The sequence below is a fragment of the Alligator sinensis genome, unplaced genomic scaffold (assembly GCF_000455745.1).
Source record: "Alligator sinensis unplaced genomic scaffold, ASM45574v1 scaffold628_2, whole genome shotgun sequence".
NCBI lineage: Eukaryota > Metazoa > Chordata > Crocodylia > Alligatoridae > Alligator > Alligator sinensis.
This window is the reverse complement of record NW_005841833.1, coordinates 1075807-1099839: the sequence shown is the minus strand read 5'-3', so window position 1 is coordinate 1099839 and position 24033 is coordinate 1075807. Positions and strand designations below refer to the sequence as shown.

Below are 24033 nucleotides of genomic sequence, written 5' to 3'. Positions count from 1 at the left end.
CTTCCGATTTTGCAATCTGCTGGAATAACACGGTCGCTCTGAGTCGATGAATCATGATCTATAAACCACAGTTCTCGTCACCGGAGCTCCCAGTGCTGGCTGCAGCCTGGGTGATTAATCTCCGGGGATGCCAAGCTTAACCTACGGTGCATTGCTATTTATTTTCCAAACTTCCAGCCCCCTCAAGAGAGCTGCTGTGTTCCTGCCTCCCCTCCCCGGTCCTCCGCGGGTGGAAACGCGAGGCCCCGACAGAGTGCCGGGACAGCCCTCGGCGATTTGCAGGGACCGCGGTGCCTGGAGGGGGTGGCGCGTTTAACCACCGAAGGGAGGCCTCTGGCACCATCCCTACGAGGGAAGCACTCACTCCGCGGCGGCGTGGAGCCCTCAAAAGCCACAGCAGCTTTCTCTGCGCTGGGCTCAGGCTTGCCTTGTTCACCTGTCCGCGCGGCGGGGGCAAAACTCACCTCCACAGCTCCTGCCAGCAGGGACACCCTCCTCCTCTCCCCACTTGGCCCGCGTGGATCCTCACCGCATCTCCCCCCTTGGAGATGAACCTTCTCCTCAATCGTCTCTGGAAGATTATTCCCCCCCTCACCTTCTCTACCCACTGAAGCAGGTCTCTCCCTCCATCTTCAATGCAAGCTGGGCCTATGCCATCTGACCCTGGAGAGCCGGTGGGGTGCAGGTGGAAGCCGGGACGCCAACAGATAGCTGCGCTGTGCTCTGCCAACAGCGAATGCAGCCTTCTGACCCAGCACTGGAGGCCTCGTAGCAGCAGAGGCTCCATGGAGAGGGTAAACCTTGCCCCTCGCCCCCATCATGGAGCGCAGAGGACATAAGGACTAACCTGGGAGTCGCATCTCACCCTGCTTCAAGTCTACCAAGCGCCTGCGACAGCCCCACAGCAGAGAGAAAAGGGGGATCACAACCTACGACATATTTTTTATATATATATATATATGTGTGTGTGTGTATGTTCCAGGTCAAATTAGTCACATCAGTTCCAAATCACACCGACTGATCAGATCTCAATCACTCCAAAACCTGAATGGACTGAGCAGGCAGAACTCAGTCGTTCTAAACCCCACATGCGGCGCTACAACCGGCGAGCATCCTCCATCCCGGACTCTCACCCTGGGACTTCAGATACTCCCAGATCCATTGGCAGGCATCCTACATGCAGGCCAAGCCTGGAGGTCTTGGGACTCAGGTGCTCCCTACACTTGATCCGAGTCATCTGATCTGCTACTTTTTTTAAAATTAAAATATATTTCTATATATCTATAGATGTATAGATATACATATATATCTATATCTAGAGAGAGAGAGTTATCTATATAAATCCTCTGTCATAAACTTTCCATCACACATCTTAAACCACATTCAAAAGCCCACAATTCCCATTACAACAGATAACACTCCCCTGCGCCCCTGCCAACTGACCGGTTGCATGCCTCAAACCAAGGCAGCTCCCTATCTCCCGGGGCCCTTTTGGCATCCCACCCAGAGCTGCCCGTCATCCCAAGGGCAGCGATTTGTAGCTGAGAGAGAGACAGTAGGTTCGAGAGGGACGAAGGGAAAATGAGATCTAGAATGAGGAGTGTGCACCACGGACAGGGGAGAGGTAAATGCAAAACCCACGCAGAGATCACCACCAATGCCTCCAGCCCCCCTCCTCCAACTCCCACCGGGCAGCACTAATTTGTTTGTAAATGAGAGGCTGATTTGCATATCTGATCTTTCCACTGCAGCCCCTACCACTGGTCCCCGCTGGGCAGGACTGCTTGGGAAACGGAGAGTGGGAGGGAGAGGTCCCAGTACTTACGAGAAGCATTTTTCCCTGCTTGAATTTTCGTCAGAGCATCCTCTCTCCCCCAATCCCAATCCAGCCCTGCCCAGGGTGCCTGTGGCTTTTCCAGTCCATCCTCTTTCCTGGATTCTCCATGGGAGAACGGTGAGCCCGCCTCAGTTTCTACCCTGACCCCGAGGGCACCGTCTCATGTTTTGCAGGCTTGACCTATGCGGGATGAAGCTAAACCTTTTCCACTCTCTCTGCCCCATCTGTTGGCTGGGGATAATAAATTCCTCTCTCTCGCATGACGGGTTAGGAGGCTCAATTCACCGGTGACTGTAACATTCCTTAGCCCTTAGCTGGAGGATCCTATATCACGACTATTAAGGGGATCTCAACAGATCCCAGAGCCATGAGCTCATTTAGCCACTTGCACAAATTCATCATAGGAAGATGAGACCCCCTCTGACTCCCTGTTTGACAATGAAGAAGATATTAAACTCCTGCTGGGTGCTGAGCAAGGCACGCCTAGAATAAAAGCCGCAAGCCACGCGAACGTGTTTCGTTACCTCTCCAAGTCATTCCAAGGCACTCATGGCAGGGAGGTTTTGATATATTCCCTAGTATTAATAGCAAGGATTTTACAAACATTGCCATGGGTCTCTTGCATGCTCTCCCTGGCATTGCGGTGACATCGTCGAAACCTCGGAGATGGTATCACTTTCCAACCAAATTTGTTTTGACAGCGATTTCTAAAAGGGCTCCAACTGACCAGGGAGCACGCTTCTCCCTCACCCCCATTTCACGTGACAGCTCTATCAGCGGACAGCATTTCTCCCCACGCGCAGCCAGATTGGATTTGCCTTCGGGTGACTTCAGGAAAATGGCATTTATTATGTTTTCCGTTGGCATCCGCCAGCGAAACAGGCTCAGGCCAAGGTCACTGTGTGCAACCGGGGACTTGCAAATTAAAAACAGCGCAAAGATGAGCTAAACCAAGGGGGAAATCATGGCGATGCAGGGAGCCCCAGGAAGGGTGGGGTTCTGCATGCCTTCTCGACACGAGCTTCCAATGGCGGTCGGGGGAGGCAGCACTGGGGCCTCATATGTATAGGCCTATATGGGTGCGAGATAGTTCGTCGGCCAGCCACCCTGCTCTCCCCACTGACCCCAGCGGGACTCGGCGCAGGTCCGTCCGTGTGGGATCAGGGCTGGCCGTGGGCCCAGGGGTCACCAACTCGTACAGCCCAAGTGGAGCCAGCGAAGGGCTGTGGTGCCTTCCCTCTCTTCTCTGGATACACCTCTGTGACGATGCAGCAAAGGCTGATGCTCTCTGCGGATGCTCCAGTACTTTCCAGTACTCCTGCTTCCAGGAGGCAGCTCCTACCTGTTCTGGGCTGCAGAAAAGGCATCGTCTACCCCAGTTAGGGGCCAGCGAATGCAGCATGCCTTGCTCCAGTGCCAAACAGCAAGCACATCTCTTGTCTCTAACAATTCCAGTTACCATTCCTGGGAGGGCACTTGTATGCAGGGAGAGGAGGTGAATCCAACCTTGGGGCGCCTACCTGCCATTCTCCTCCTTTTAAGCAATCTGGAGGCAAGACCCCGCCGCAAAACATCCCAGAGGTCAGAGACACGTGTGCCGCTATGACTTGCTGTCACGCAGGCCCTACAAACAGCCCCCCCGAGCATCTGCCAGGCCAGCAGTCACAGAGCAGCCCTCGGAGATGGGCTGGATATAGAGAATAGGATCAGTGACTGGGGCTTTTTAAATATATACTTATCGTGTCGCTGGCTCCCCAGCCCTCGAGTCTGCCGCTTCCAGGGATGGAGCGTTTCAGTCCTCTGTGCCACCCACGGGCTGCAGAGCCTCGATCCCTCTTACCACAAGTGGCACCCTCCGCTCCTGGGAGAAACCTCAAATCAAAACACGCGTCCACCCCAAACAGCACGGGACACAGCTACCGGGAGCTCGAGTTACTCGTGGCCCTGGCCTCAGCCTGGAAGCTGAAATCAGAGGGCTTGGTTCTGAAGCTACGGGGAAAAGCAAGCGCGTGCCAGAAAATCCCAACCGCGCAGCCGCCCGCGCAGCAAGGGACCGACCGGCCCGATTCCACTGAGAGGTGCTAGCGACAAAAGCAATATGGAGCAATACTGGCCAGGAGAATTGAATAGAAACCTACACCGCTGGTACCGAACTCTACAGGAGTTAAAAAGATGGGGTAACGAGTGGAAGGAAGGAACTCCCTTTGCCCCCTGGCACTCCCTGTCTGGGATCACTGAAGGCTGTCACGCTGGCGTGTGTACAAAGGAGTCACTGGTACAGTCCCATCGACAATTGTATTAAAACTGGTAAGGGTTTCAGAGTGATTTCTACGCGGCCCTGTCTGCTGGATCCCTCTCAAGCTGTACGGGGCCCTTCCCCAAGAGGGAATGTTCCTTTCCTGGATGGCTGCTGCTTTCGATTCAGAAGGGAACAGATGGGGTGTGAAGAGTTGGTAGTAACAGGCTGAATAAGTGAAGAGGAGAGCAAGCCCCCCTTGCTGTCCCACTCACAAAGTGCCTTTCTCTCCCTGGAGTTTGCTTTATCGTTCTCTCCATATCACAAGGCGCTGTTCATCTCTGCCTGCAGAGCTATGCCTGGCAACTCCCCCGCTTAGGAAAGGATCGCTGGCCAAAGGTGCTGGGGTCCACAGCTCTGAGGGCGGAAGACCTGCATTCATCCACAAACTACACACCTGGTAGGAAGCCCTGGTATTCTTGCTGGGATTTCCAGTATCAACTGCTTTAAGCAGCAACATAGCCGCAACCTTTACCCTTCTTCTTGTCCCAGTGCTGTGTCTCGCATCTAATTAGCCACAGCATCAGAACACAGATATGACACTACACCTAGGACTGTGATCTCTCCTCTAGTTACCCACGACCTGAGTGTAGGGGCTCATCTTCCTCCCTGAAGGGCTGATGACCTCAACTGGAACAATCCCCGCTGGGTTTTAAAGTCAAAAGAGCTACTCGCATGAGTAGAGGCTAGCAGGAACGTACCCTTAGAGCATGCATGGGCTGCTGCTGGATAAACAGGAGCCTGCATGCAGGTGCGAATGGGCAGGGAGCTTGTCACTACGCTTTTAAGAGGCTTTATCACAGGCATAACTGAACTATGTGGAAGTGCCCGACTGTCTCGGCTGCATGTTCAAAGCACTAGTGCAGAAAGAAAAAGCTGCTAGTTCTCTGCCTGGGTCAGAACAATACCTCTTCTCAAACCGCTCCTCACCAGGACCCTCTGGGTTTTGCAGCTACATTTACGCTGCCGACAACTTGCTTGGAAATAAACAGCCCCGCGGAGCAAACATGGAATTCTTCCGTGCTCCGGCTCGATTCTTTTCCCAAATATGGCCGCAGAGTTCTTATTTAATTGCTAGAAAAATGTGACTGGGATTATGGGAATGTGTTTATGGCGTTATTTTTATTTTATTCCTTTCTTTGAAACGCCTGAGGGGTGCTTGGGACCGAGAGAAGCTGTGGTGCGAACAGACTGGGGAGGGAGCGCGTATTGGCACGCCTGCTCGGAGAAACGGAGCCTGGAGGGCAAGCCTCCTGCACTTCAGAGTGGCTGGAAGCCCAGCGGAGACGTTCGACTGAATTCCCACCCGGGTTTGATGCAAGGTGTTTGAATGCTTCTCTTCAAACAGAAGTGCTGCGGCACGCGCTGCCCGTGGCTCCCATGCAGGCACACAAAGATGTGTGCCTAGTACCTAAAGCCACCTTGGAGAATACAGCATCGCAGTCGGCACTGCCTGTTGCAGGTACTTATACAGCCACCGTGACCATGTCTTCTTCAACCCATTCGTCCTCATGTGACCATCACTCATCCCTGTGGGGTAGAGAAATGCAAGTGCAGGGTCCCCCACTAAGACAGAGGGGCAAAGCAACTTGCCCTGCAGGAGAGCAGGGGACTGACCCCAAGTCCTAAGTTAGGGCTCAAACCACTTCCCTGCTCTCCCTCCCCAGATACAAGTGAAGCCCGAGTGCAGCTGACTTGCTGTCCAGGATGCTGGACCTAAAGTCTCCTGTGGCATAATGCTTTCAGCAGAAGGGGAGGCTTCACTCAAAAGCCCTGCAGCACACTTCTGTCCCATCCTAGTGGGACCTCTGCCAGGCGGGGAGGGGAGTGCATCAGACCCATGGGCTATCCAGACCATTGCAAAAGCCTGTTGGAAAACAAAGCGTTGCAGGACTTTGCAAGCGAAGTGTGAGGTGCTCTACACCCGAGCTGCTGCGTGACGGGGAGGAATTTTGACGATTTCGAAGTGGAGCTTTTCATTTGCAAAATCGAGAGTTCTGTCCTTACTGGAAGAGAAAAAGAAACGCTCACAATTTCCCTTGGTGACAGGCTGAGTAAGCCTCGCGCTGAAGAAAAGGCCCTGCAGAGGCATTTCCAAGAAACAAAGATTTTGCTACCAAAAACCGCTCGTCTCAAAAGGTCGGAGCCACGTTGTGCCGTCGGTTTCCAAGTCGAATCCTCGAGGGGGATTTCTATTTAAGAACTAATGGCGCACTGCGACCTCTCCCCTTTGCCGGAAGCATGCTGCTTTCCATGAGAAAGAACTCGGGTGACAAGTGGTAATTTAAAAACTGGCTCTTTTGTGGCTATGACAAAGCTTGGATCCAAGCAGGAATTGCCTGTGGCCGTATGCCTCCAGCACAGCTCTCCTGTGGGAGAGGGGATGCTGACTCTATGGAAAGTGAGGTCGCCTCGGATCCAATCCTGAAATCTGCTGAGTGTCTCCTCTTGCAATGGGAGCTCCCAGGCTGAGGACTGTGACACAAAACCCAGGGGGTCAAACACCACGTTTATCTTGGTGCTTAAAATGGCTTCCACTACCCCAGTGTCCAAGCTCCTAATACCGAGCCAGTCCTCCAGGTTTGTTTTGTCCACCCAAGTGCTTGTCTTGCAGGTAGCACTACTAGTTACAGGTCATTCAAGAAGGCACTCAAGCAAGGGTTTGAACCTACACCTGCTCAGCAAAACACCTGAGCACTTTGCAGGACAAAGTTTGCCGCAGGGCACCTTTGAGAATCATTTTTGCAAGGTACAGGCAGCGATTTGTACAGAGGGGCAAGAACCGAAACTGGTACAGAGACGAACTCCCAACCAGCCATATATATATAATGACAATCCAGTAGCAGGTCTGGCGAGGCTATATATATATATATATTGTCATATATTGTTATATATATGACAATCCAGTAGCAGGTCTGGCGAGGCTCTGCTACCTGTATGTAACAGAGCCGTGGCTAGAAAGCTGGCGGCAGCGTTTATGCGAAGACATACATGGCTTGCTAATAAAGTCAGACCTCGTGTTGGCCATTTGCATTACTGTTGAGCGGCTACAGGGGACACGAAATAGCTTTCCCGCAGGCCAGGGACAGCTATCAGTACCAATAACTAGATTTTGGTTCTGGCAAGAGGGCAGGGTGGGTCTGGAAACATGGTCCTCCAGCTGGCAAAGAACATCCCTGGAAGCCCTTTGCCAGGTTTCCAGCTTTATCTGTTGGCCCGTGTCAGCTCCAGCACCACTAGCCTTGGGAAAAGACCCCCCCATTCCCCTCTGGAAAGGGGGTGGGCCACTCACTTTTCCATCATTCGAGCGAAGGATGAATCCTCGAAAGCGGCAGAGCTAATGAGCAGGCAGCTCTTTTGCTGTGGAATATCTGAGAGCCGTCTGACAGCAGCGCCGAGGGGGATAGTCATGACAGCATATCCTGTGGGCCTGCCAGGAATGGAGCGCGTGGGTTTTCGTACTTAATCAGATTACTTAATTCACCTCTGAATCATCCCAGCCATCGACAGTTGGTTTATCTAGCCTCTGATCGGTGAAGCTGACCACAGGCCTAACAGCTTCGCTCAGCAGTGCCTCCCCCTCCATCTCGCAGTGGGGCGAGGATTAGTGCCAGGGGCTCGCCTTCCCCGGGCTCACTCAGCAGCTGAGTCAATCCGTGACTCTGCCCGGCGTGACACGGCGCCGCACTCGCGCCTGCTTTGTGGCTGTGCATTTCAGAGGGATGCTTTTGACTTCAGGCTCCTCCACGAGGGGAAACGGATAAGCAGATCTGAGAAACGGTGACTGAGCTAGATAACTCCCCCGTGTGGGCACTCCGTCCAGGACCGGAGCAACGTTGCTGGGGAGAAACGCTCCGCCTGGAGCAATAATTCCAAAACAAAGTCACTTGTCTCCCAGAATAGCTACAGCTCAAGAGTTATTCCACTACAGCCAGGCTGGATAATTTTCCTGTGCAGACACGGCCTGATGCAATGCCTGTCCAGGCTCAAATCCGCTTAACCGTATGACGAGCAGTCATTCCTGCCACACACTCCTCACAAGGCCTGGAAAGCATATGCATCCCGATCCCACCCAGGGAGACCACCTGTGTGTTTCTGGTGTAGGTATGTCCATAACAGCACGTAAAACTTCAGCCAAGCTTGACCGTTTCTGCTTTGGTAAGGGCACTGTATGTTGCATCTATTTTTTTTTTTAAGTTGGAGCACAGTACAGGGGCTAGATTGGAAGCTTCTGTGTCTGGAAAGGTGGAAAATGGTGAGCATGTAATTAAGTTTATGCTTGCTTGCTCTCCAGTGCTAGGATGCTAAGACTGGACTTTCAAGGTTACAAATTATCCTCACGAGGATGCAGGTGGCGGTGTGCTGCAGTGTGGTTTCTGACCCGAGTTATTTTGCAAAGGGGATCAGTGTGTCAGGAAAGCCGGTGGGTGTGCGAGTGCACACACGACAATACAGCAAATCTGCCCGCCTTTCATTCTTTCAATTTAGGAAAAAGGAACTGTTTGGTGAGAACCTGTTCTGAAACTAGAAAGCTGGGCCCTGGCTATTATGACCTGCACAGAAACTCGATCACACGAAGCCCCTGATCTTGGCAGGAGATGCACAGCAATAAGTAGCAGCTTTATGAGTAGTCTCCTTTGCCAGGGGACAATCAGCCAAGCTGCTATGGGATTTTTTTTTTATTATTATTATTATCATTTTAATAAGTAGGCCACAATGACAGTCTTGAGCAACTCGTTTCCACACATACTTATCGCCAAGCCTCCCTTAACCCCGCAGCACCCATTAAAAGCAAGGGAGACCAACTTTTCCAGTACAGGACGATACACAAAAACACCACCAGCTTTTGAACTGTTCGTGCTAGTGGGACTTTGTAAAGGCATCACTACCTCACTCCCATCAAGAGTTTGGCTGTACGCTCTGAAAGAAATACGGTTCTTTAAAAAGAATCTATTAAGCCTCTGCTCCTGACATGTGAAGTCTTTACCATTCCTCCTCCTGAATGGCAAAGCCAACACTTCAACTGCAGTGATTATAGCAAAGGCTGAAGAGATGCCCCAAGTTACAAACAAGTCACTTCGAAGCCCTCTTCTCCCCTCTCTCCAACCATGGCTCCTAAGAGAGAGGTGGTGTCCCTGTACACCTCACCTGATTAGACCACTGCTTGCAGCATGGTCCCATGTTGTTTTCCTGGGACAGCCCACACACAAAGGTTTGGCATGGCATCAAGTTTAAGGCTCGACAGAGGCGAAGGAAACACGTGCCTGACGCCCACAGGATTTCAATGGGATGCAGATGACTAACTCCAGGTGATGCCTTTGGAAATCACACCCCAAAACAACTCGCCCTCCCAGCCCTGCCTAGATGCCTCTTCTTGCACTGCCCTGGACGTCTCGACTCTGCCCAACCTGGCTCACATTCTCATCTGCACATGGCATACCTTTTCCAAACTGGCCCAACAAGCCACAACGCTCTTTTGACCCAACCCTTTGCCTACTCCTCCTGCAGACGAGCTCTCTGATGAACTATGGCCCAGATGAAACAGGTACAAATGACTGCAATGCAACACTCAAGAGTTACACATGCCTCAAGCTCGGGTGCTATGAAGACTCATGCTGGTAGACGGATCCACCCACGTGGCTCTCTTCAAGGAGCTAAGTCTTACCACACCACCTCTTGCTCTTCCTATGGTCTCCCTTGTGCTTCCACTCCCCTTTCCCTCTGTCTGTTGACCCTCACCTGTTGAATCACGTCTGGATTTAGGGCCGGACCCTACCGATGGATCGCAGCGGGCGCAGCCTTGACATGGTGCACTAAAGCCAAGGCAGCAAAGGAGTGAAGCAGATCCGCTGGCAAGTTCTAAGCACCCACAGGCAGGAACCCAGGGCCAGATCACACGAGCTGGTGTAAATTGGTGTAGCAATGCCGACGACAGGTAACAATCAGCTTTTGATCTCTTTGCGCTCAAGAGACTTCGTAACGGCTTCGCTATCTCCCTCCCCTCGTGAAACAGCCTCTCTCCTTTTAAATCCATAGCATTCCTGGTCTTCACCATCTATGCAGTGAAACATCTGCAGCCTTGGCACCTTACAAATGCCCACCGCTTACTTTACTAGGCTGGGGCAGGTCTTGGAGCACTTCCAATTCTAAACACCCCATCTTTATGAGACTCCAAAATGCCAGACAGGTGCCTCCCCCTGATCAGGCCTAGCCCCATTCATTAACACTGAACAAGTGCTGTGGGACCCCCAGGAACCAGGCACATTGTGTAAATACAATATTCCAAGTCCAGTAAATACAGCCACACGGGCAGTGAGAAGGAACATCGCCAAGCCAAGGAGGATGGCAAACCTTCTCACCCCCTGCTTGTTACTTGCTCAGCTCAGCACTGGGACCAGAATTAGCTGCATGTCTCCTCTACTAACAAGAAACAAATGCGGCCCGTGTTCTAGTTGCTGTGATCGGACAAAACAGACCAGGGTAAACACTATAAAAATGTACTGGGGGGAACCACCCTCTTTTTGCAGGAAGATGGGCTGGATAATCTAATAGGGCTTTTTTATCTCTAACTGATCCCTCTCAAAAGAGAAAAAAAAAAAAAAAAAAGAAGGGAAAATTGAGTCCAGTCCATGGTATTTGTCATGTGCTAAGTATTTTGATGCCATAACACTGCAGAAATCAATGGGAGCAGAGCTATCTATCTCCCAATCGGGATCTGTGCACAAGTGTTTCTTTTTATGGCAATGGATCATCATGAACTGCTTAGGTCAGTGATGTTATGGAGCAAGAAAGTGCAACATTAACCAGTTTTTCCATCCCACTCACCATGTTATCTAGAGAGATCCTCCCTTTGCATTCACTGCTCCTGCCATTAGTCTAAGTTCCCAGATGTTCAGGATTTGCCAGCATGTTTCTATTAGGCTAAAATGTGGATCAAGATGCTCAGAGCTGCCTAAGTTTTGGACAGTCGACTCCTTTAGGCAGTCCTGAAAAGCTCGGCAGCAACATTAACATCTACCCAGCCTTCTATGTGATTTCTTGATCACCAGTTCAAAGCCAGGCCACGTGCTGCTGACAGCCAAGAGTAAATTGCTGCCACCCAAAACCTCTTCTTGGGTGTCCATGTGAAAATGAAGCTGGAGGGCTCAGCTTGCCTCCCCAGAAACAAACGGCCGTGTCTGAGCATACATCACCACAAAACCACTGCCGTCATCAGCACGGTGCCAGCCATCTCAGGGAGGCCAAACTCCTAAATGTTGCATAAAGACTGAACCAATCTCCTCACCCAAGAGGGCTGGGAGTCTCAGAGTCATGAATCTGGCTGGCTTCACATGAGTCTGGCTGGCTGTGTCTTCTACCTGGACTGCATCTATTCTGTGCGAAAAGGGCCTTCAGTCTGCAGGGTCCTTCTCAACACCCAGAATAGCTTTTTGGTTCCTCCACTGGCATCCAAGTGGGAAGGCCTCACTGCAGACAGCTCACTCGGAAAGATAGGAAAGATCGTGGTATCACTGCATCACCCTAACCTGGGGCTTGTGGATAACGGGTGTTATAGGTGATGTTAATTCCTGCTGTTCCTCGGTCACAAGGAACAAACAGCTTCGTGCACCGCTTCCCTTCTCTTACCTGGTTTTTCCCCCGCCGCCGGTAATTTCTTCTCACAAGATTCTTGTAGTTTTCATTCTTCTTTGTCAGGTAGTAATAGAGGACGCAGTCCGCCACCGTCTGGAATGAGACATGGGACTTTAAGTGCACGGCCTTTTGGACACCCATGTTCTTGCCATGTGAACGGTGTGTGCCTGCATGCATGCTACGTTTGCAAGTGGCCCTGATGCAGCCGGGTTTCCTTCATTGGTTGGGAGATTACACAAGAGGAAACTCCCATGTGTATCCCAAGAGGCTTTCCCTCCAGACCTCAGCGTGGCCCAAACATGGCCTGAAATGCAGGTGGAGCTCTCAGCCATGGGAAAGAGCAAATGTGGATGTCAAGCCCAAATACATGCACGGGGCATACATGACCAGGTCCTGGCAGCAAGCCACTCCGTCTAAACAGCCAGCAAACTTCTACATGGCAAGCTGGGATCCCATCCTGTCAGCATGCCTCCCGCAGAGTACTTCCCAGGCATGGACAGGGAACTGAAGAGAAGTGGGTGGAAAAAAGCTTAAAACACCCTCATCAAAAGGTACAGGAGACCAAAATATCTGTTATGGTTACGACTTCCTAGCTTTCCGGCACTTCCTAGCTGATCCAGATACAGCATGAAAGCCTGGACGGAAAGGGCTGGTGACTAAATGCAGTGAAAGAAGGGGGTGTAAACTGCTTCTTGTGAGTCGGGGGTTCGGGTGCTAGGAGGGGGATGGGGTGGGACATTCATGGGAGGACAGAAGTGTCTATAAAACAGATTCTGAGCATGAATTGGCTTCTTTTCTTCAGTCCTGATCATGCACGCGCACACGCACACACTCAGTCAGCTGTGCCAAGAGCTAAGATCATGCTATACTATTAGGTTATTTAAGACACCATTTAAAGATCTATTAATTCATTATCTGGAGCCACACTTTGCGTCTCTCTCTGACTGCCATCACAACAGGATAATGGATGCATTCACCACTCTAATGACAGCTTGCTTTATACAAACAGGGAGCCATGTTATAGCTTGGTACCATCCAAGTCCCAGTACTCTCAGCTTCACGGCTACGGAAGAACTGGAAAGGCTGTAGCGAGATTCACAAGCCATGTGGTTCGCCAGGTTCCTAGAAGCCTCTTCTTCCATGGGCCTGCCATTCATCTGCTGCTTAGGACAGACGGCTGAGCTTTCCAGCCTGTTATTCCCAAACAGTCTCTCCTGCTGGAGTCAATTGGCTCAAGCTGAAAATCTACTTGACAGCCACTGAAGAGGCTCCTGCAGTCAGAACTGGGTTTGCTTTTCAGACAACCGTGATGCTAAGTAGCTGCTCTCGTTACAGCAGCATCCCCTCCTTAGCTGCCCCACTACTGAGCAGATAGCCTGGCTTGCCCTGGAGTGAGACAAAAGAGCTGCTATATTTGGGGGTGATGTTTCAAGACACCTCTTCTATTCATCCAATTATTGGGGCTGGGGATTGTCAGTCAGAGCAGCTCCTCGATGAATGTACTCATCTGCTGGCTGAGACAGGGCACCCTGCTTCAGTACCACGCGCTAAACAGGACAATTTCTGTTTCGTCCTGAGATGTGGCCATCTAGCTGAAGGGAGATGCCTACGTAAAGAAAAGCAACTGCTGCAGATTGAGCAGGGGGTGGCTGAGACACCAAAGCAGCAGGCGTGCAACATGCAAACGTCCCAAGAACCCGAGCTCCCAACCCGTTCGAGCTCACGGAGCCCCTCTTCTTTCCACCCCCATCCAAGACCATGTTGCGTGGGGTCTTCTGGACAAGACCATAGCAAACAGTGGCCTTGTATGCCCTCTACATACACGGTGGTCCCAAAGCACTTCTCAGAAACAAGGGTTTGCCTGGGCCAGTAATGACTCTTCCAATTAGCTGCAGCCTTGTCAGTAGTTATCTACCGCTCCCTGTCCCCTGTCCCTCCTGGCTGCTTTCCCATCGGGCCACAGGTATACAGGTTATGAATGGACTCCGAGTCCTTTAGGAAAGACGCTCTGGAGCAGCTGAACATGTTGCAAGGGAAGGTGCTGGAGAATGGAAGACGGCAGACAGACAAGTCACTTGGTATCCAAGTGTGCAGACTTACCTTCCTGTCCAGAAATGAAGCGATCAGCCCAAAATTCTTTGGATGCTGCATGAACCTACAAGAGCGAGACAGGGAGGGTTAGAGGGGGTGCCGGGAGGCGTCTCCGCTGCTTCTCCATGTTTGCCTTTCCGATCCCAAGCCCTGCCGCTGCGGCTGCCTCCGTACCCTCTGCGCTGGCACAGCCAGCCTCGCAGAGCCTGAAGTCCGAGAGGAACAGGGGGGCCGACTTTCTCAAGCGGCTCATTGGCTCGAACTGGTTTGAGAAAATATTTATTTGTCCTGCTGAGACGGCTTCCCAGAAAGACCAGACCTTAAATTTAGCCCATTCAAGTTCTGCTGGCTGGAAGGAGGAGAGGGTGGGAGGGAGGTCCTCATATTTCGGCTTCCATTCCCCGGATTTTCAGGGCAGGGAGTGGGAGGGCAGGGGAAATATGACAAGAAGCTTCAGCATCTTGAAGCCAAGAGCGCTGCACAGTTGTCTCTGGCGCTCCGTTATATCATATCCCAGCAAGGGCTAATAATTACCTCCTGTCTTGCCAGCCCCTCTGGGGCAGAAAACCATGATTGCTTCTAGCTTAGTGCCAAATAAATGAGAGAGAGCACGGGAGCTGGAGACAGGCAACAAATGGGTCCCCTGTTAAAATCAAATAAAATTAAAAAGTTTCTCCAACGAGTCCTGACAAATTACTGGGAAATCATCAGGCATAACTAAGATACTGCAGCACCGACAGAGACAGTGGGACGTGAAAGCCCTTATAGAAACCCGTGCTCCTAGGAGACATCCAGACATTAAACACGTCTCAGTAAAGAAGCCAAAGGGTCACCAGCCAACTTCCCCTCAGCTTTACATGGCCCAGGCAAGGGAGCCAGTGCCCTGGTGCCGACAGCCAGGGTTCACACCAGGATCTATACTGGGCCATGACATGGTTAAAATCTGCTGGCTAAAAAAATTGTCTGAACAGAGGCGTCTTCACTCCCCTCTACCAAACCCTGGCTCTCGGTGCTCGCTCAGGGCAGCACAGTGAGTAGCTGAGCTGCACAGCACCAAATGGAAAGCACAGCTTCGTCCCATGTGTTAGCTGGCAGTCAGGGGGGAGCCGCAGGATGAGGAGTGGTTGCACAAGAGGACTATGGAGGTTGTCCGGGGCTTCTGTGCCTTTGAGGAAGCCGCATCTGGTGGGCACAGGCTGTACCCGAGTGAGAGCAGCTAACAGATGCTCTGGGCACGCATGTTTCCCACAGGGGGAAGCTGCCTCCAGATGCAAAAGGAACCTCTCACCACAATGTCCTTTAACAAGGGGCTGTACAGCAAGGTAAAAAAAGTGCCTGGCCTAAACGTAGCCCTAGGCTGCAAAGGAAAAGCCAGCAGGTGCCTTAAAGGAACGTGAACTCAGCTGCGGAGCTCTCCCTTGCTCTGGATAGTCTGCGCTGAAATACAATCCTTTAGTCCCATGGCACCTCGGGCACTGGGACAGGAATCCAGCTCAGAGAAGTCCAGCACGATTCGCCCTGGCAGAAACATGCCCCCTTTCCAAGCCTGTGTTGCTCCCGGAGCAAGTGGCTCTAAAGATCCAACGTGACATAGTCAGCCCCGAGAGCCTTTACGGGGAACACAGTCACGGGACCTGAACACTCGCTGACAACCTGCGGAAAACCTCCCGCTAGCAAGACAGACGGGCAGTCTGCTGCATCCCATGAATGCAAAGGGCTGAGCATCTGCGTGGAACAGGCCTGCGGCTCAAAGCCCCAGGTCTGTCACTGCTTCCCTGAGAGGCCTGGAGCAAGCTGAGACGGGCTGCATCTCTTCCCACCACTGTGCAACTTGCTGAACTCCCAGGGGCATTCCTAGACCAATGCAGGTGCAAGACTCAGCCCCCGATTCTCATCTCCTCTGCACCAGCTTGACACCTGGGACAACGTTGACATCCCTGGAGTTACTCCTGACCCACACGCACCCAAGTGAGGTTATCGTTGGGCTCCAACTGCCCCGAGTCCCTAGAAGCAGCTTCAGCAGCAGCAGACTGAAATGTGGTCAGAGCTGCAGCCGGCACACAGCTTTTTGGGGGTGGAAAGCAAATGCCACCAGGGCACTGGGAACGTGGGAGGCAGTGAACAAGGAGAGTGGATCAGTGGGAACACACATCTCTGGAGCTTACAAGAAAGACACCTTTAAACTTCACCCATTTGCAGCTGCCAGCTTTGTTACATAAAGTGCCTTGAAGTGTGAATCTATACAAATTTAATGCCACACTCTGGAGAGCTGTTCTGTGGCACATGATTAAACAAGAAAAAACAAAAACAAAAAAAAAAAAAAACCCCAAAAAAAACAAAAAGGAAAAAAAAAAACCAAAACCCAGAAGGAGAAACAGAGATTCTCTCAGAAAGCGGGCTCACATCACAGCGCTGAAGCCTGGCTGTCATGTAGTACACGGCACAAATAAATGGCTGATCAAGGAATGTGGTTTTACTGCGGTTTTATAAATATGCATGACACTGGCACATTCAGAGCACAGCAATGCAAACAACAACGTGCCTTTCAAAGTCAGGGTTCGCCAGGCTCCTAGTGCTCAGAGGTACTTCTCTTGCCAGGGACAAGCTGTACTTTCAAAGAAAACCTTATTGTCACCAGCCTGGGTCACGCTCTCAGCCTGCGCAGGGGCTACCTTTCAAACCTTTCAATGATGTTCATGTGCAAGGCTGAGTACCAAGTCCCAGTCCTTAGCTGGGCCTTCTGGATGCTGCCACCGTGCAAAATAACGGAGAACACCTTACTGCTAATGGCAGCACATGGCCAATTTGGGGACATATTCAAAGCCTGAAAAAAGAAGGCAGGATGAAGCTTGAACCCCATGGTAATCTCTCTTGAGCTGGGCGTTTATTTGGTTAAATTTGCTTAGCTTCAAGACTGAAAGGGCTATTTCTAACTGCTGTGATGGGGACTGGGGCTGAGCGGGTTGAAGGGGAAGGATCCCAGTTAGTTTCCATGGGGTTGGGAGAGCGTTACAGACTGAAGTTTGGTTAAGCAACCATTTGCGGATGCCTTTAAATTGCGTTGTACGTGTGCAATGTGTTTTGCAATTCTGGGGCAAATATCTTGGTGGTTTAATAAAAGATGTCACCCCTACCCAGAATTCAGATTCCTTGCATTTTGCATGGCACACAATGGCAGAAATGAAACGATTGTGCTCACACAATGCGGTCACGCGTGGAGTTTTCCAGGGTTATTATCAAGGCAAGACCCACTGGGTGTTCCTTACATCGAAGCGCGAGTAATTACCCTGTTCACCATGGCAGAGCAATACTTGCAGGTCTGAGAGCATGTCAGATATTTTTAAAACAGCTAAAAAGTCACCAGAGTAATAAATAACCAAACCAAGGTCATCACAAAGGGCTTTTGTGCATCTGCAAGTGTTTTGTTTCAGCTGCCAGCAGGAGTAACCAGCGTGAAGAAGTTCCCTCAAAGGCACGCCTGGCACAGATAAAGCTGGGAGAGACCAGGTGTCTCACAAATAGTCTCATCCGGAAAAGTGTTCGCTGTAGTTTCCACTTCAGTGAGGGGCAGATAAGCACCAAAGCGGGGCTGTCCAACTCATTTTGCCCCGTGAGCTGGGCAAAGCACCGCTGACGGCACAGAGGCTCTGGAACGCAAGGGGCGGATGTCGCTGATGCTCATCTCTCTTTTTCCGGCTGCCAACCGCAGTTGCCTGCAATGACCCAAGGCCCTGAATGTGGCAGCTGGCAGGGACTGCATTCATCCCCCAAGTTTCAAAGCCGTGCCAATAAGCCTTGCAGGCCATAATGTAACCCCTTGCAGGCCACACGCAGCCCGTGGGCTGCCAACTGTACAGCCCTGGTCTAAATTACTGCCTGTTGGGACCGCGGCCATTAAACCTTGAGCTATCTGTTGCTGCCAAAGGAAGCTGGAGAAACTGCATTTTTCAAACCGCCTTTTGGAAATAATGGAAACCTGACCAAAAATAACCTCTGTGGCCTTCCTGGCAGAAAGTGGCCCCAGAGCTGTGGGCTGATGGCCCTCTCCCTGCCGGAGATCGGAATCGGAGAAGCAGGTCCGAATTCCCCAAAAGGGCACCTGTAGCTCTCCTTAGACAGAAGTTGTCCCAACCAAAGCTTGGCCTGAGAAGAGAAGATCCAACGTGGAAACATGGAGCAGGTACCTGCAGGGGACGGCAGCTGCCAGCTAGGTAAGCTCTGCGACAAGGCCAGAGCTATAAGGGAGGAGTGCAGTGGAAGGCAACTGGAAGATGAAACCCGTGGGTGTCTGGACAGATTAGTCTGACAATCCGAGTCCCAGGAGTCTCCCTAGACAACTGCAAAGCACGCGGTGCCCAACAGGACGGTAACCTGGTGTTAGCAGGATAAACGTGCAAGGCACCAAGTATCGTGTTTCGCTGACCTTCCCTTAACCCGGCCCGTTTAATGAGCTACGTGAAAGCATGAAATGAATTGTTTTTCCTAACAGAAAGAGCAGATTTCCAAGAGGACAGGTGCCCAGACCGTGTGCGAAGGGGCTGTGGTGAGGGTGTGCCAGCCCTGAAACTGTCCACGTTCACGTGCTAATTACAGACAGGGCACTGACTCTTTGCGTCTCAACAATTTAATTTTACCTCTGCGAAATCCACGCTGACCCATCATGACAACCTGGGCTTATTATTGAGTCTCATGACCACAAGAAGGGAGGGGGTAACTTCAGTAAGGAAAGATCAGAGTTAAAAAAAGGGGACTTAAACAATCCAGGGGGCTGGGAAGGGGGTGGCCAGTCCTATCCCTGGGTCTGGGAGTAAGTTTCTAAGTTATGACTGAACTTCCTCAATCGCTGGCCAGCTGCCTCTGCCCGAGATCGGCCCAGAGGCTGTCTGCCAATGTGAGAAAACCTTGTCTTGCATACACTGAGGACCCGTTTCACACCCCTATGCCCAGGACCAAACACGAGGCACGTCCACTGACCGTGCCACCTAGCCCAGAGATTTTTCCATTCTCACGTGCAGCATCTCCAGTGTTTTGTGCGCTCATGTTTTGCAAAGCCAAACCCTCATCCCAGCTACCCGGACACACTTCTCAGCCCTGCCCACGTCCCTTTTGCTAAACTCAGCTTATTCACTTTTCCTGGCACGGACAGACGGAGCTGTCCGTGGATTCACTTGAGTCACCAGTCTTTGCCTCCTACAGCACAGCAGCCATTTGAGCTACAGCAGGGAACCCGGCTGCCACAGCAAAGGACCCTGGGCTACCGCTGTTCACCACAACCAGCCTGTCTAAGCACTTCAGCGCCCAGCCCCAGAGTTGTTACCCCGTGATTTCCACTTGAAACTGTAAGAAGCGTCTTCGTTCTACTCACTTTTCCCGGAAGGTTTCCTTCTCCTGCTCACTCCACATGTTCATCACTTGCCGGTCTTTGTAGACCTTCATGGGGTCGTCCATGAGGCCGTTCATGTTGATGAATTTAATGCGCTGCTGGTCGGCATCGTACAGCATGGGGGGGATGACGGCGAGCTGGCGCATCTGCTTCTCCAGGTTCTGCGGGGAAAGCAGAGAACACCTTGTCAGCACTGTGGAGCCCGTGGGACAACTGCAAGGCACAGATGTTCCCAGGAAAAGGGCAAGAGAGGGAAGAAGAGGAGAATTCATAGGCCAAGGCAAGACAGCTTTACTGCTGGAGTAATTGTAAATTAAATGCTGAAGGCAGCTCTCGCCGTCAGATGGGAAACCATTCATCTTCCACTTGGAAGCAAAAGGCTTCTCAGACGCACCGCCTGACCCTAGGAAACCGAGCCACAGCAGTGAGGAGAGACGAGCAAAACCCCAGGGAGCCTTAAGGCTCGCTAACCCGCTGCGGCGGGAGGTTGGCTTTGCAAATAAAATCACAAGGGCAGCTCCAATCCCAGGGTGCAAGCGAAGGCGGGCCCAGTTCCCCGAGAGCCCCGGTCCGAGTGCCGCTTTGCTGAATGCAGAGTGCGGAGGAGGCGTCTGCCTCCCCTCGCATCTCAGGGATACGTTTTGGGGGAGGGCTTCCTAACATTGTTCTCCTATTCTTTCCTCTTTGCTATTGGGTTTGAAACTGAACTGAATGCACCAAGAGATGACTGCTTTAGCATACTAAGCTAAATCCCTGAGCTTGTTCTGCATGGGCTACCAAACGGGGCTGATTTCCATGTGGTACTGCTGCCCTGCATTTACAGGCATGCACTGCATTTTTCATGTATCCAGGTTGCAGCCGTAGTGGTCTACAGGCAAAAGGAATCAAAACACGTGGAAGAGGTGATATCTTTTATTAGACCGACTAGATATTTGCAAAACGAAGCGTTTTATGTATTTGCAAGCTTTCGGGTACACTTGCCCTTCATCAGGCACAGGAGAGGGTAGAGGTTACAAAACTTCCCCTTTCATCCATAGGAATTTTCATTTCTACCTGGGAGAACTGTTACAATCTCTGCTCTCTCCTATGCCTGACGAAGGGCAAGCGTGCCCAAAAGCTTGCAAATAAATAAAACCATTTGTTTGCAAATATCTAGTTGGTCTAATAAAAGAGATCACCTCTTCCACGCGTTTTGATTCCCGTTCTATTTTTCCTGGATCGGCCAATTGCGTTGTACGTGTGTCGCGTGTTTTGCAATTTTGGGGCAAATATCTCAGTGGCCTAATAAAAGATGTCACCCCTACCCACAATTCTGATTCCTTGCATTTTGCATGACACACAATGGCAGAAATGACATGATCACGCTCACACAACGCCGTCACGTGTGGAGTTTTCCAGGGCTATTATCTAGGCAAGACCCATTGGGTGCTGAGTACCATTGAGTAGCCACTGAGTACAAACACCAGCCCTCCAACAACATCAGTGAAAGACTCTCTCGGCCTCGTGGCATTTCTCCCCCTCTCTCAGGCAGGTTCTGATGTCTCCCTCTTGCTTTTTAATTCATGAGTAGGCCCGGTGGGCTCCAGTGCTGCTTGTCATGAGGGAAGACACCTACCCAAGGTGAGCAAGGGTCTCCTAATCTGACCCTAGTTGATTATGGGTCAAGGAAGCTCCACTGTGGGTGGCCATGTTCTGATCTAGATGTGTCACGGGGAGTTAATACCTTTGAAGATGTCAAACCTATAACAGAATAGAGAACGGCCAGCCTAGTGGTGGTCTGACTCTGCACAGGACCTCCCTGCTCCACTGTTCAAATGAGGCCTAAATACCATAGCCTGACATGGAAGGAGATATGGTTCCAGGAGCAAGTGCCAGGCAAAGAGCATTCAGCGGTCCACGGCACAGCACCCGGCCTTACATCTGGCCACAACGGTTGGGTTCACCACAGCCTCGAACCCTGATACAAAGCCTCAGGGTGGCAGTATCTCCCCTAAAAGCATTACTCCAAAAGCTAAAGGGAGGTTCTTGCATGGTGAGAGGCAAAAGCCAGTTCTCACTGCGATATGGGTTGGATCCTGACCAAAGCGGACCTGTAAAATGTGAGCAAAATGCAGTGAGCAGAAGCACGGTGCGGCAGTGAGGCTGTTAACACAAGTAACGCAGCAGGACCGCCACCAAGGCAGGGCACTGAGTTCACATCTCCTGCTTGGTGGTGGCAGAAATGCACACGTTGCACTTTCCACCCCTAGTCTCTCCTCAGGAGGAACGCTGTGCTGAATGGCGAGTGTGTGACGGGACTGCTTCCCTGCCTTAAACGCTGCACAAAGGCGAGTGGCTGCAAGGACCGTCTTACACTCTCCTCTGGGAAGAGATTTTTGGGTCCACAGAAAGATACCTGGGTGAGACTCAATGGCCTGCAATATGCAGGTCACAACAGATGCTCTGGTGGTCCCTCTCTAGCCTTACACCCTATGAAATGGTGAAGCTTCTCACTACAGCTGCGAGGGATACTCTCGATTGACTCTGCAACTGAGGACCAGCCCATTCCCTCTAGCCAAGGGCAGGGAGCGTAATGTCCTGCACGCACAGCAATCACCTCTATTGCTCTTCCCTCCCAACCCTGAGTCTATTCAATACAGTCTGCCATCAGTGGCAAGCCAGAGCAACCCTCATGAAACAAGATCCGAGAGACGCCAACGTCTGCGGGGTGTTTTGAGGATGAACAGAGCTCTCGCAGAAAGGCGACATGGCTCGCTAAGATACAAGCCACTCATTTAATGGGAATCCCTGTGCAAAACCATGGTTGCTATTAAAAAATAGCCCAGAAACCTGTGTTATTGCACCCACAGCAACGTATACTGACCACAGCTTGGTCTTTAAATTGAACCTGGCGCTGGTATTCAAGTTCCACTGGCAGGGCCTGCTGCGACTACAGACGGCCCCAAAGGGAAAGGGAACCGGGGGGGTGGAGGGGACATGCAGGGGAGAGAGGGAAGGAGGAACGGTGCTCGGGTCTCACCTCTTGCTCCGAGAGCCCGTCAATAATTTCCGACACCTCGTGTTCGCTGCGCGCAGCCGACATGGAGAGACCGCTGCCCCTCTGTCCTACCCTGCTGGGAAATGGCAGCGAGAAACTGAAAACGGCAAGCTGCATTTTGTACTTGGCACCCTGCCTCGCACACTGATGGTGACTACTTGCATTTGAAAGGGGAGCCAGCCCTGCTGAATGGAGGGACAGTCACAACAGTAAACAGAGGCCACTTTGAAAGGCAGGGGGAGGGGGAGGCATCAGGTGAGGGGCACAAGCCTCTCAGAGCGGTCTGGCTACAAAGCCTCTCCAATGATGTCCCCTACCTTCAAAAAAAACACCTGCACCACATGGGCAGCATGATGGACCCCAAACTTCAGCATCACAAGAACACAGGACTGACTCGAGTTAAAAGACTGCAAACCCCAAGACGCTAGTGGGTGTAGTGCTCCATGCCACATACAGCTCCACTAACTGCAATGGGACTAGCTGGGCTTACTGGTCACAAACACGGGCAGCATCAAGTCCTACAATGAGCGAACACCAAGCCAGCCCCTTACCCGTGTCACCTCCCACCCCCAGGACCGTCGACCTTGACGGATGGGTTAAAATCTCCCACCAGCTGCCTGCATCTTCATTCCGACTCTGGCATAAACTAAGGTCCCTTTTGTCCCCTCCATCTGGTGCCACTGCCTTTGGGTTGCAAAGCCTACTGGGAACCGTTTACACCGAAAGAAATCTTTAGGTGCAATTAAAAATAAAGTCGTTGCTGGGGAGAGTTTCAGTCCAGACAAAGGCATTTTGACAACCAAAATAGGAAACATCGTGAAAACTGTGAATACCAGATCGTTACGGCCTTACTAAACAGAAAACATCTTCATTTGGGGTCTAAAACATCTGGTTGCCCCCTTCCCTGCCTTTTAAGTTAGAAACAAGTCACAGAGAAGGAGGCTGCTGGGCAGAGCATTGGGAAGCACCAGCTCCGCTCGCCCCAAAGGTGGCGGGGGAACCTGGCAGCGTCCCACAACATGGCTTGGGTCCTGACTTGTGGCGGCATCTCAAGCCAACCGCCATCTGGTTTAAATAAGAAGGGGCTGGAGACAGGGAGTTTTGCAGCGAGAGGAGAACGGCCTTTAACCATCGACATAATTAACTCGCTGTGAGGCTGTCTGTACTGAGCTGGGCCGACTGGGGTGGGGCAGGGTAGACACGGCCCCAGCAGGTGCTTGGAGCAAGGAGCTACCCCGTGGTCAACCGGGAAATCAGGCAGGCCGGGAAGACAGGAATCGGGATTCTTAGCATTCCTTATCCTCGTCTTTGGTCTGAGCTACGCCGAGCCCCCACGGGGAGAGAGCAACCAAGCTATTTGCTCATTGGGCTCTGTCGTTCACGTACCCGACAGCTATCTCATTAGGGGGGGAAGGAGAAAGGGGCTCGTTTCCCCAAATGGGAATTTAAACCCGCCCTTAAAGCCCGGACCCTGTACAGAGGAAAGAGAAAGGCTGGCCGCTACGGGGCTCAGCCCTTTCCTACCGCTTATCCTCTAACCTCTGCATGCGCTCTTGCAGTTCCCGCTGCTTCCGGATCTCCGGGAACTGCTTCTCATAGTACTCGCGCACTTTGCTCTCCTTGGCGCGGCGCCGGGGGTTGTTCTCTATGCGCTCCACTTTCTTTTCCCAGGCTTCCATCAGCTGGTCGTAGCGCTGGCAAAACTTTTGTTCCTGAAAGGGCACAGGGGAGCGGGAGGTCAGAAAAAAAGTGCCCCC

The 24033-nt window shown here is 51.8% G+C and overlaps 1 protein-coding gene across 25 annotated transcripts in view; it reads right to left on the bottom strand.

The window, feature by feature from the left end:
• NCOR2 (nuclear receptor corepressor 2) overlaps positions 1 to 24033 on the bottom strand; it is a 276099-nt gene that overhangs the window by 96957 nt on the left and 155109 nt on the right. For 17 of the 25 annotated variants that reach the window (XM_025197842.1, XM_025197845.1, XM_025197875.1 and 14 more), the window contains exons 10-14: positions 23801 to 23988; positions 22259 to 22352; positions 19222 to 19400; positions 13866 to 13920; positions 11760 to 11858 (exon numbers count right to left, since the gene is read on the bottom strand). In XM_025197842.1, the coding sequence (XP_025053627.1) occupies positions 11760 to 11858; positions 13866 to 13920; positions 19222 to 19400; positions 22259 to 22352; positions 23801 to 23988 (615 nt within the window). The remainder of the gene's footprint in view (positions 1 to 11759; positions 11859 to 13865; positions 13921 to 19221; positions 19401 to 22258; positions 22353 to 23800; positions 23989 to 24033) is intronic. The other 8 variants (XM_025197854.1, XM_025197946.1, XM_025197952.1 and 5 more) reach the window with 4 other exon arrangements.